Genomic DNA, 12,931 nt, shown 5'->3' with positions numbered 1-12,931 from the left:
GCCAAGTGCCAGGCATATAAGGAAAGGCAAAAGACAAGTCCCTGCCTTCCAGGAACTCATGGTCTAAAGCTCTGGGAGTTCAGTTGAATACAAATATTTTGAATAAAAGGTCTGTTTTTGTTTTTGTTTTGTAATCCCAGCACCTGCCACAAAGCTTGTCACTGAGTAGGTCTCTAATCAATGTTGGCTGAATTGAACTGAATTTAGAAACTTAATTTTATCAGTGTGCACAGGGTATGATTTCTCTACACTATCCTTTTACTTTTTCCAATTTGCTCTGTGCCAGGCTGGATTTATTTGTTGTTGAGCTGTTCAGCTTTGTTTGAATGCCCAGTCTAGTTCCTTGATATGCAGCTCTAAACTTCCTGCAGATCATTATTCCCTTTTAATTTTTCTCTAAATTTTCCAAAGTTTGCTTCACTTTTCAGTTCTAAAGTGAATTTTTCTTTCTTGCCAAACAACTGTACTGAGATCACTATTCCAGAATATTGCCTTGGAAACACTCCTGGCTAAATACAGTAGCTCCAATTTCTCAGGCCAAATCAAGAAAGCAGGAATTTTTCCTAACCAAAAAAACTTATCTTTGTATTTCATCCTAGCTCAGTATTCAGAGTACAATATACTTAAATGCTTGAGCCTAATGAGACATTCTACAGTCTGTATTTGGATTTGGTCTCTATGTAGCTGAATTTTGTAGCTTCCCTAAACTTACTTAAAATCAAGAGAGAGCTATTCCAATAGCTTTATGGGGTATTTGGTTAATAGTTATGTTATGTTAACTCTATAATGAGTTAAAACCACATTATTCTGAACAATGGAAATAAGTCAACAAGCTTTTATCAAGAGCCTACTATGTGACTGGCAGTTTGACTAAGGACTGGGGTATGAAGAAAGGTAAAAACAGTCTGTGCTCTAGTGGAGCTTACAGTTAAATGGAGGAAACAATGTGCAAATAACCATATAAAGACAGAACAATTTGATGAAAATCTCAGAGGGAAGGCAGTAGGATGCAAGTCAAGGAAGGTTTCTTGTAGAAGTTGGGATGTTAGCTGGGATTTAAAGAAATCTAGGAAAGCCCAGAGGTGAAGATGAAGAGGGAGAAAACATTAAGCATGACTTGGCAAGTCAATGGAAACCATAAGGGTTGCTGATACTGGTGTTATCCATTTTCTACCTCTTTCAACTCCCTCCTCTTCCATGAAGATATTAATCTTTCCCTTCCTCTGCCAAATGACTTCCCAAGAGATTTTTGTTCATGGTATGGAAGTATCACTCCATTTTTTAGATTGATGCTATGATAACTGAATTCAAGATCCGTGGTCCCTACTAAACTTGATAAAAGTTTCAAGTTCAGCTTGACTCTGGGCTTGTCTGACAAAGAACAGTCTAGCTAACTTGAGTTAGGCTCATCTCCCAATGGTTGCCCAATCAGGGGATTGTCCTTTTTTTTTTCTCATCATGACATTTAATAAAACTATTTGTGGAGGTATATAATGGCTGTGGTCTTCCTTGTTGGACTGAAGTACTCAAATCTATGAAATCACATTTTAAAAAATTATTAATGTTCACTAATGGCTTGTTTACAACAGTTTTTTTTTTCCATTTGTTCCCATTTGGCTCTCTTTAGAAAATGAGGATAATCTAGGTATCTCTGGCAAATGGAAATGCAGAGACAGAAGAAGAAGGGTAGGAGGATTTTTTTCTGAGCCTGTCCAATAGGGGAAAAGGCTCATCATCAAAAGCTGTCGGTTAGGTAGCACATAGATGGTACCATGGATAGAGTACCAGGACTGGAATTGGGAGGATGTGGGTTCAAATATTGCCTCAGAAACTTCCTAGCTGTGTGACTTTGGGCAAGCCATTTAACCCTACTGCCTAGTCCTTCCCCTTCTGTTTTAGAATTGTTACTAGGACAGAAGGTAAGAGGTGTGTGTGTGTGTGTGTGTGTGTGTGTGTGTGTGTGTGTGTGTGTGTGTGTGTGTTTTAAAGCTGGAGGTAGATTTTTAGTGAGAGTCCAGTGAAGTCTAAGGTCTATGTTGAGAAGCAACAGGACCAGAGAGTGGGCTAGGACAAATTTGGACTGGTGTGGACACTAGAGAGTAACTTTCAAGGAAGTCAAAGCCTGGCAATGTGTTATATACAAAGCAGCATCACAAGAGTATTATAGTCCCTGTCTTGGAATGGGAGTAGGAGGGGAGGTAGGAAAAAGCAGCGTTGGATTGGGGTGTGCTACGTGGCATAGTAGCAAGGAGGAAATGGTTGATTTGAAGGTATGGGCAAAGGTTGTTTGGTGAGCAGGATGGGGAAAAAAATGAAAACCACAGGACTGACTGAAGCAACTGGAGACAATAAGCATTTAGCATAGAGAAATTAAGATATAATAAATGTCTTCCAGTGGCTGAAGGGGAAGAGAAACGGCCTGTTCTGCTGGTCCAATAGTAATGTCCTTAATCAGGAGAGGGACCTTTTTTGTATTTCCAGGCTATGGCACAAATCAGATGTTTTCGTTGAATTGCTTGGGCCAAGGCAGAAAAGGAAGCAATAGGTAATAGTTCAGAAAGGCAGATTTGGCTCCATTTAAGGAAAAATTTCATAACAATTAAGAGTTTTCCAAACGTGAAATGAATGAGTTTCATAGATAGAATCATAGATTTAGGGCTGGAAGGGACCCCAAAATCCAGCAAGGGTCCCCCCGCCCCCGATTTTACAGATAAAGAACGTAAGACCGACAGACACGCCCAGGGCCCCTTTGCTAGTGTTTGTGTCAGAATTCAAAGTCAGGTTTTCCCGATTCTCAGTCTGCCTCCAAACAGTGAATTCTCAGTCACCGAGGGGCTTCAGACAAAGGCTGTATAACAGTTTTTCAGACAGGTAAAAAAAAGGACCCCTGGGAAAGTAGCCTGGACTGGTAGACCAGGGGTTTCCTCCAACGTCTTCTCTAGCTAGCTAGCCCTCTGGTACTGCTTCTTCTCCCTTTGGTTTTCTCGGAGGCAGAAAAGACCCTTCCTCAGCAGTGTAGTGCACACGCTTTTCTTCCGGCACGCGCGCGAGCACGCGCTCCCCCAACCACTCCCCCCAGCCAACTCGGCCCCGAGCGAGCTAGACTCTTCCCCCTCCCCCACGCCCCTGGTTCGCTCCTTTCTTCTCCCAGCAAGGGGAAGCAATCGAATTCCGAATTCGCCATCGTTTCAAGTACCCCGCCCCTCTCCTCGCCATTTTGCCTAGGGAGGGAGGTAGGAGCTGCCCCAGGGATTGCCCGGGCCTGGAAGGAAGGGGATGGGGGGGGGGGGGGGGGGAGCAATAGTGACCCAGAAAATAGGAAAGGTGGAGAAGGGAGGCCTTGCTGCTTGGGTGTGTTGGTGGAGGTTGTTTTCCCACCGCTGTATCGGGTCATATCCGAAACCTGGCCAGACACGAACAAAGAGCTCCAGGACCGTAGTCTATGGTTCTGTCTGGGGAGGCAGCGCCGGAAACTGAGGAGGATGGGGAGGATACAGGCGGGGGGAAGGAGAGGTGGGGAGAACGACCACGACTGGAGGAAGGGAAAGAGGGGAGAGAGGGATTGGTGGAAAAAACAGACCCTCGTGGGGAGGGAGGAATACAGAGAATAGCCGCCGGGGGAGGGAGGATCTGGGTGTAGGGCCGCGGGAGGTGGGGGTAGGATTGAGAGAACCACCTCCCACTAGGGGGGAGGGGGAGGAGTGAATGGAGAGAACTGCTCTACGCGGCGGGGAGAGGTGAATGGAGAGAACTGCTCTATGCGGCGGGGGAGGAGTGAATGGAGAGAACTGCTGCCCGCGGGGGGGAGGGGAAGTGAATGGAGAACTGCTTCTCACTAGGGGAGGTTGCGGGGTGGTGGGAGAACAGCTAGAAGAGAGGGGAGGGGAAAGAGCTTGAAGAGGGGGGCGTGGGATGACTTGGGTGGAGCAGAAGTGGACTTGTCGGTGCTGGTGGGGTGGGAGTTGAAGACCTTCGTTTCGAGGTTTGTGTTGCGGGGTGGGGTTGGGAGGTGAAATCTTGAAGAATCGTTCCTGGACTGGAGAAGGGGAAAGATAGTAAGGGGGACCGAGGAGCAGATGCTGGGATGGCCTGAGCCGCTAACGAATTAGGCAATGCCAGGGACCTGCCATTTATGTTCGAGCCCTGGACCGAGACAATTTCCCCATCTGTCAAATTCGGGGCTTTGGACCAAATGATATCCCTAGCATCCTTTCTAGTTCTCAGTTTCTGATTTCTAGAAAATTTACCCATGTGTTTGGGGGAGTGGGGATGGGCTTCTGCCACTGAGGGTCATGTTCAAGGTGCCTATCTTTTTTTTCCTCCCCAATCAAAGCTCTGCACTGGGCAGCCCTGTTCCCATTTCCGGCAGAGCTGTGTTTGAATTGCAGAAAAGGCAAGCCATGGAGCCTCCTGGGAGGAAAGAAAAACCCAAGGTGAAAGAGCCTGTAAGTCGAGTAGAGAAAGCCAGGCAGAAATCAGCCCAGCAGGAATTGAAGCAAAGACAAAGGGCAGAGGTGAGCCCCAGCTATTCTTGGATAGGGGAAGGAAAATTGATTTGGAGATGAGAAAGCTGGAAGGTACCCCCTGAAATTGTTTCCATTTAACATGAGCTGAGTGACTTAGCTGAGCTCAGATAGCTTTCCTAGCCAGCAAGCATTTATTAAGCATCCACTATGTGCTAGGTAATTCATAGGGAGACACCTGACAGAATTTGGAGCACTTTCATGGAAGGAAAGAAGAATGGGTCTGTCCTGTATAGTTCCAGAAAGCAAAACTAGGACCAAGGGGTAAAAGTCATAGGAGATACATTTCAACTCAATATAAAGCTTTATAACAATCAGCTTCCTCACAATGGAATAACTTCCTTATGGGGTAAGTGAGCTTCTCATCAGAGGCCAGATTGCCATCCTATCAGTCTATGTGGCACAAAGGAAAGTCTTAGAGCAGGGATCCCCAAACTACGGCCAACAAGGCCATTTATCTGGCCCCCACACACTTCCGGAAGGGGTACCCCTTTCATTGGTGGTCAGTGAGAGGAGCATTGTATGTGGCGGTGCTGCAAAGCACAGCATCACTCATGTACAGTACTACCTCAGGTGACATAATCCTTTGCATGGTGCCTTGTTCTGAGAGTAACTGAATGAGAACCAGGCACTGTGCAAAAGATTATGTGGCTGCACAATGGAAGACATCAGTATAGTGAGTGGCGATCTGGGGAAGGGGATTCCACACTGTGTATACTGCTGCCTGGAATAGTGGTGGCAGTGATACACAGGCCTGTGCAAGGTGTAACAGGCCCATCACAGCCAGCACTGCAGCCTCTGCTATCCCAGACAGTGGTATACAGTGTCACAGGCCCAGCACTGCCTCCAGGACTGTATATAATCATCGGATAACAGTGATCTGGCCTGTGACATCAGCAACCATCTTTGGCAGCACTTATGTCTGTGAACAGACTTTTTCCAGAATGAAACATCTGAAATCTCCAACCAGATCTAGACTAATTGATGCACACTTGCATCACTTGTTATGGCTAGCAGTGACAAATATGGAACTGGACATTGACCATCTCATTAGCCAAAAGTAGGCCCATAGTTCCCACTGAAATACTGGTCAGTTTGTTGATTTAAATTTACTTGTTTTTTTATTTTAAATATCATATTTGTTCCTGTTTTGTTTTTACTTTAAAATAAGATATGTGCAATGTGCATAGGGTTTGTTTATAATTGTTTTTTTAATAGTCTGGCCCTCCAACAGTCTGAGGGACAGTGAACTGGCCCCCTGTGTAAAAAGTTTGGGGACCCCTGTCTTAGAGTCAAGAAATCAGAGTTTGATCCCACCTCAGCTCTGAGCTGTATGACTATGGGGAAGTCAATTTCCTCTTCTATAAAGTGAATATAATAGCTCACAATGCCTTCTTCACAGAGTCGTTATAGGGGGAAAAACTGCATTTGAAAACCATATAAGTGAGAATCCAGATGATTCTTGTTACTGTTAATTTATCAACTATATTTGGTGGGAGAATCAACTAAGTGACTGTAAGATACTTAAAAAAGAAACATGGTACAGTGGAAAGGACCAGAGTTCTGGGTTGAGGTCCTACACATGATGCTTACCACCCATGTGACCTTCCACAAGCCCCGTAAGCTGTTGATACAGTTTTCTCATCTGTAAAATGAAGCAGTTTGACTAGATAACTTCTGATGGCCTATTTAGTTCTAGATCTGTGATCTTAGGAATTATGATTTTATGATTCTAAGAAATAGGGAAGTGATGAAGAGAGAAAAAAAGGGGAGGTATAGGAGTTAGAGAAAGAAGGGATTGACTACAACACAGATACCACACATAAACTGGCTCTGGTCCTGATTGCAGCTGCTTCAGAGGGGAGGGCAAAGAACTAAAAATTGGCACTTCATTTGCTGGAAATTTAATTAAAAGAAAATAGAAAATATTAGATTAATATTAGTTAATAGAAATTTAACTTTAGTCATTATTGTCCAGAAAGAAATTTCCCCCTTCCCCAGTTCTGCTGAGACGGTACATCTCAGAGACTTGAATGTCACATATATGTGATAATATTTGATATTATTAGTCTCTTTGCATCTTGAATCTTTTTTTAAACCCTTACTTTCTGCCTTAGTAACAACTCTTAAACAGAAAGGCAAGGATTAGGCAATAGGGTTAAATGACTTCTCTAGAGTCATACAACTAGGAAGTGTCTTGAGGTCAGATTTGAAGCCAGGTCGTTGATACCAGGGCTAGCACTCTATTCACTGCAACACCTAACTGTCTCTTAAGCCTATATTTCCAGCCCTTTTACACATAATTCCCTTTCATGAATTCTAGGGTCTTGCCAAACTCCTCATTCACTGCATTTCTCATTTCTATGCTTTTCCACTGACTATCCTACATACTTGGAATGCCCTCTTTTCTTACCTCTTTCTCTTAAAATCCCTGGTTACTTTCTAGTTTTCTCTTTTCATCCATCCCTTCCTTTTCATTCTGCCTACATTACTCATCCTATCCAGAGGTATTGCTGGCCCTTGGATCAGCTTCAGAAGGTGAGCATCCCAACCCCAGCTCTGCCCAGGCTCTGGGTTTGGAGTCCTCCTCCCTGAAGCCCATTGCCCTGGAAGATGACTACACCTGCCCTCAACTGAGTCACCATAAGCACCATAACCCTTCACTACCAGTATGGTTCCTGTCCTGCTTTCATCTTCATCCTAGACCCAAGAAGAGAGGGCTCCTGTCCCTCCCTCATGCAGACATGAGGTCAGAGGCCTCCTTGCCCCAGAATCATCTGCCCCATGTCTCCACTTCGGCCCAGGGGCCCAAGACATGAGAGTGACGCTGTTTTGTGAACTTGCCACTTCCCTACTGAAATGGCCTGATCGGTCATAGCATGGATCAGACTCCTAAAGTCTTTTAAAGTTGTTTTCCTTTAGAATCACTTTATTCATTGTTCTTGTTCTACTCCACTAACCATCAGTTCTTACAAATCTAACCAGGTTTCTCTGAAACCAGTCCTTTTGTCATTTTGGGTGCAGAGTATTATACTCCATTACATTTGAAAACCATGATTTTTCCACCCATTCCCAATTGATGGCCTTTTTAAGTCAGTGAGTTCCCTTTGGCACAAACACTTTTCCCTTGGAAGTTACCTCTGGCCAGTGACTATATGATCCATGCCTATAAATGTGGTGTTCTGGGAACTAAAAGAATTTACAGATACTGGAGGCATGTCAGTGGGTAGGTGAGCAGCAGGAGAATGCCAAATTTAGATCATAAAGAGAAAGGGCAATGGAATTGATGGCTAACAGATTTTTACTATTAAAAATCTTTTATAAAAGTTTAATTCTCAAAAACAAATATAATGAAACTAAAAATATCTAACAAACAACTTGCTCAAAGGTAAAAAAAATAGATTAAGTAATGCTGTATGAATACCATTTTATTTATTGGGTAGCCTCATCTTTTTTGTCTGTGCTGATCAGATTTTCTTGCTATTATATAGTTGTAGTCACTAAGGTCCATCATTTCCCCATCTCAGCATGTCTCTATTTGTAATTTGTATGGTTCTGTGAACATATTATATTGTTATGCTACTTTATTCAGTCATTCCCCAGTAGTCATACGTTTCCAGTTTTTTCATGTTTGCTATTAAAAATGAAGCTGTTTTGAATATGTTTGCATAAATAAGTCTTTTTTTCCTTTAAATAACATCATTTGGCTATAGTCTTCATTGTGTAATTCCTGGGTCAGATGATTGGATCAGTTTATAAATCTTTTTGTATGTTACCAGATTGTTCTCTTGCAAAATAGTGCTGCCTGTTCCTTTTGCTTTCCCTCCTCCCTCCATACTGAATATTGTTATTTTTAATTACTGTTGCTAGTTTCATTCAAGGTCAGCCTTTACATTCTCTATGTTCCTGATGTAGCTATTGAGCCTTTCTTTTTCTCCTTGTCTTTGATTCCTCCCTCTAGAGTCGGCTATACTGAATGGTTGCACTCTCCTTGCTGTAAGCCTCAGGTTCTTTATCTGTAAAGTGGAAATAATATCAGTGGTCCTAATGTTACAAAGTTGTCATGTGGGTCAAAGGAGTAATATATGTAAAGAATTTTGCAGACTTTTCAGGTACCACAGGAATGTTTATAATGATTTTGTTCTCACCAAAAAAAAGTGATTTCTTCTTTATTCTTTCCATGTCAGTTGAAAAGATGGTCTGTCTTCCAGCCTAATTGGTAAATAGGCCTTTTTCCTAAGCCATTCATGATACTATGCTGAGCCCCTTTCTTCATCTGTGCCATCTCTCTTTCCCCTTCAGATTTATGCTCTCAACAGAGTAATGACAGAGCTGGAGCAACAACAGTTTGATGAGTTCTGTAAGCAGATGCAGCCTCCGAGAGAGTGAGATAGCCCCATCGTGGAAACCAGGTGGGACTCCTGAGGCTTGCAAGGGGCATGAGCTTTGTAACCAGTTCTTATAATCTGAGGTGGCTCATTTGGGGGCCATACAGATGTAGAGATACAGATTTATGTACTTTGTAAAGTTGGATAAATCTGAATTTATTTCTCACTGTAACCGCCTCTTTACTGATCCCTCTGTTCCTTAGATCAGCATCATTTTTCTGAAGGCCTTTTGTTTATTTGTTTATTTTTTGTTAAAGAACAATGGAAACTTTTATTTTCAGTTTTGGTTGTTGGGGGGAAAGAAAATCAGTGTTTCTAGTGGGATCTTCTCACTTTTTCCAAGAAAATAAACTACAATTTCAAAGCTGACTTATACAAGCCTTAGCTTGGTTGTCCAAGTTCTGGAGGCTAGAGTTTTGGTTTATTTAAAAAAGCAGAGATGAACAAAGAAAATCTAGAGTAAGAAGTATCTCAGAAAGGACATGACCTGTTGATGGAACTTTCCTTCTGCTTCCTCCTCCATCCATCACCACTGTTATTGATCCTGAAATACAACTGCTGCTAGCTATTGGGTATTGTAGGGATTGAGAGGGAGAATGCTACCGAATGACTGAAAATATGACTGGGTCATTGTCCCAGATTTATAGGACCTCATAACCCAGACTGGAAATCTTAAAGGCAGGTTTCCTCTGTTACCCTCACAAATGAATAGCTAACAGATTGACTACAAAAGGAGGGTGTGTTTTAGATGCTATTCTCTTTTCTTTGGGAGCAATGGTTGCAGCCCTCTAAATTAAGTAGTAAGAAGAAAGAAAGACTTGATTGGCTTCTCAAGAGTCAGCCCAGCCACCCATGTGAATTTTTTGGGACATTCACTTGAATTTCTCCTACTCTCATTTGCTAACAAGTGTCATAGAAATGGTAATTTCTATGTAAACCCTTGTTAGATTAGGCTATATTGCTTTAGATTAATCTATTTTCTGATATTGGGGAAGAGGAAATTATCCTTTTTCAGGGCACAGTGATGAGTGCTAGTCTGCTATAGAAATGGTTTAAGGATCTCATTTGTGAGAATGTCAATAAGAAAAGGGTCACTCTGAGAGAAACAAGATGATAATGGGTAAAAGATGAGACCTGAATGTTCTATAGATTCTCCTTCCTAGAGAGATCACCATAGTATGTTTTGGAATGCCCTAGGACTACTACTTCCCCTAGTTACTACTTCCCTATCTCCTCTGTGCCCCTGTTGGAGCTTCCAGACTCGCAGTCCCATTGTGGCTCTGAGAGTATGTGGCAGGAGATGATGGGAGAGTCTCCACTCTGTTCTTCCTCTGCCAAGGTTATGCCTAGGGTAGACGTGTCCAGCATTGCTAGTTGGAACTTGGAGTCAATTTTCACATAGAAAAGGTATTATAAAGGATAGTCAAGTTTTGTTACACTTTATAATTCAGCTAACTATAGATTGAATGGGCCTTTGTAGGATCTCTTAACAATACAACATTATTTTTGTGGGGAAGCTCCAAACAGCCTATAGATCTGTGGAGCAAAACCCATTGGTAAATTGGGGACTGTTCTCTACCACATTCTGTCTTGTACCCATGATAAGCTGGGGATTGGAGTATTCATTTGGTGTTAGAAAGTGCTACTTCAAAGCTCAGAGAGTTAGGCCTCTGCATGTGGGGTTGAGCCTCCTCTACTCAAGGACTACCTTCCTCCTGCTGGAATGCCAAATGGTAAAACTATTCACACACACCCTTGTCTAGGAACCTTCTAAATCCAGGGTATTGTGTGAATAATTTTTCATGGGCACCAAGAAGATCAGAGTTGCTGCTGCTGTGAATTTTAAAAGTCCAGCTAATAACACAGGTCCATTTTAAATACAAGCATTGGCTCTGCCAGTGATCAGGTTGGGTAGCTAACAAGGTTATCTGCAAAGGAAATTTGCTAATTTAGGGATGGGGTGGGAGTAGGAGTGGGAGTAGAGATGGGCTAATAGGAGGATTCAGCTGGAAAAGAAGACTTGTCTTTACTTCCTAGTTCAGAAAGCCATTGATACGCCTGGGCCCAGTCAATCCCTGAACTATTATAATAGCCATACTCCCATCTATAGAAGGGGTATAATGGTCCCAGCCCTCCCACTTCTTCTGAGAGGAAGCCTAATTTTTAGATTTTAGAAAACACCATGCCCTGAGAAACAATCTCAGATAATAATTACAGCACACTTGAAATTGTGTTCCCCCCCCCCCATATACTCAGGCACCTGTAACAGGAATTAGGGCCAGCAACATGGCTTCCTTAGGTTCATGAAGTCTACTTCATTTTTTAAACTTGAAAGGCAAGTGCTCAGTTCTAAATTTAGAGACCCAGTTGCATCTTTATTAAAGAAAGTCATTCTTCAGTTAGTATTGGACAATTCAGGTGTGAAATAGTGATTTTTTTTTAACAGACCAGAACTTATAATGTAAATGGGTATTATCTTTCCCAATGGTTTGCTTGGAAAGCTGTACAATTACTTTATTTTTTATTTTTAAAAAAACCTTATCTTTTAGAATTAATATTGTGTATTGGTTCCAAGGCAGAAGAGTGGTAAGGGCTAGGTAATGGGGTTTGAGTGACTTTCCAGATTCAAACCCAGGACCCTCTAGGCTCTAGGCCTGATTGTCTTCTGCTGAGCCACCTAACTGCCCCTGTACAATTACTTTAATGCTGCCACTGTTCAAAAACCTTGTAGAACTCCTCTTAGAATGTCCTTACAATATGAGTCACATTCTTTTGGATCTCGTTAGTGGTAACAAGCATTTGTCCTATGAAGATGGATTTAGTTGATGATGTTGGCAACTTGGCTAAAAGTTATTTGGGGTCCAAAGTAGGAAATAAGGAGACTAAGCAGGCTAAAGAGTCCTAGGCTTGGCTGAAAAACAAAATGTTCTGTAAAAGGGGTGGATGACCTTAGGTGGTTCATAGAGCAAGGCTCAAATAGTTGCTACTTTTTTCTAGGGCTTTAGGGGAGAAAAGATAAGTACAAGTTGGAGGCAGCTTCTAGGGATATTATTACAGGACAGATATTTTTTCAGACAAAGGCAGGGTGGGAACTCCCAACTAGTAAGGCTAGTTCCCAGCTTCTTTGTTAGAATGAAATCTACAGAGCTTTCTAATTTGGTAGCTCCTCAGACTGGCAAATGACAGGTACTAAAAACTATTGTGGTGGGGTGGTAAGAAAGTAGTTAAAAACCACTGAAACATTACTGATACTCCAGGATTTTATCATGGGTGTAGAATGCATTGGTCCACCATGAAGATCATCATTAGAATAATCAGGCTGTGGTTGGGAGGAAGGTGGAGATCAAACTTTGAGGTAATTATAGGGCAATTATGATTCTTGCAGTTACTAATGGATTTCTAAGGTTCCAGCTCTGATAGCCAAAAATGTTTGCAGCAATTCTTGCTATCATTGCAGTTTTTATGGAGCCTTCAAAGTAGGCTATTTTGGGTAACACCTATTCCGATGTTCAAGTTTTGTCAAACCTGTCTCATTCATACTCACATTTCACATATACACAACAATAAGACATTTCTAGAATGCCAAGACATGGTGTGTTTCTGTCAGATCCTTCAGTGACATTGAAAATCAGGTGTTTGGGAAATTTCCCACATTTCTAGTGCTTTGGATGAAACCAGCAGATGCCTATGACCCAAGAACACATATGTAAATGGGTTTGTCCTGCCATTTTGTCCTGTTCACTTTGTAGCTTCAAAAGAAGTCAGAGGTATACTCTTGAAACTGTATTTTAAAAGGGGGAAATTTTTGAGCAACAATATCCCAAACTTGTTTCATGTCCAAGGGATTTATCATTTTAAAATAGTATGAACAGTCTTTTCAACACAAACATTAATGGTAGGTTCATAAACCATTCAACCCCTTTTAGACTAACCATATCCTTTTTGCTTCTCCTCTCTACATAGCACCTAGTAAGACCAGAATCACAGTTGTAATGATTCCGTATTGCTGGGGGAAGGAAC

The 12,931-nt window shown here is 42.2% G+C and overlaps 1 protein-coding gene across 5 annotated transcripts; it reads left to right on the top strand.

Moving 5' to 3' along the window:
* Positions 1-2,784: 2,784 nt before the first annotated feature.
* On the top strand, positions 2,785-9,280 carry SVBP (small vasohibin binding protein). 5 transcript variants are annotated; one of them, XM_056795329.1, is made up of 3 exons: positions 2,785-2,871; positions 4,334-4,514; positions 8,826-9,280. In XM_056795329.1, exons 2-3 carry the CDS (start codon positions 4,401-4,403, stop codon positions 8,910-8,912), a joined length of 201 nt encoding a protein of 66 aa, XP_056651307.1. In that variant the 5' UTR covers positions 2,785-2,871; positions 4,334-4,400; the 3' UTR covers positions 8,913-9,280. The 5 variants fall into 5 exon arrangements, with proteins under 5 accessions (XP_056651307.1, XP_007493016.1, XP_056651306.1 ...); XM_007492954.3 differs by lacking the exon at positions 2,785-2,871 and adding an exon at positions 3,113-3,233; XM_056795328.1 differs by lacking the exon at positions 2,785-2,871 and adding an exon at positions 3,293-3,513.
* Positions 9,281-12,931: the final 3,651 nt, after the last annotated feature.

Source organism: Monodelphis domestica, chromosome 4 (genome assembly GCF_027887165.1).
Source record: "Monodelphis domestica isolate mMonDom1 chromosome 4, mMonDom1.pri, whole genome shotgun sequence".
Classification (NCBI taxonomy): Eukaryota; Metazoa; Chordata; class Mammalia; order Didelphimorphia; family Didelphidae; genus Monodelphis; species Monodelphis domestica.
Note: the sequence above shows the minus strand (reverse complement) of the source record. Positions and strands in the feature narration are given on the sequence as shown.

What these genes read in the sequence shown, in the direction of transcription:
- SVBP (XM_056795328.1), top strand. Translation starts at nt 3,443, where the DNA reads ATGGTTCTGTCTGGGGAGGCAGCGCCGGAAACTGAGGAGGATGGGGAG. An exon ending in ACAGGCGGGGGGAAGGAGAG is followed by an intron (nt 3,514 to 4,333) that starts GTGGGGAGAACG and finishes CCCCAATCAAAG; the next exon opens with CTCTGCACTGGGCAGCCCTG. An exon ending in AGCAAAGACAAAGGGCAGAG is followed by an intron (nt 4,515 to 8,825) that starts GTGAGCCCCAGC and finishes TTTCCCCTTCAG; the next exon opens with ATTTATGCTCTCAACAGAGT.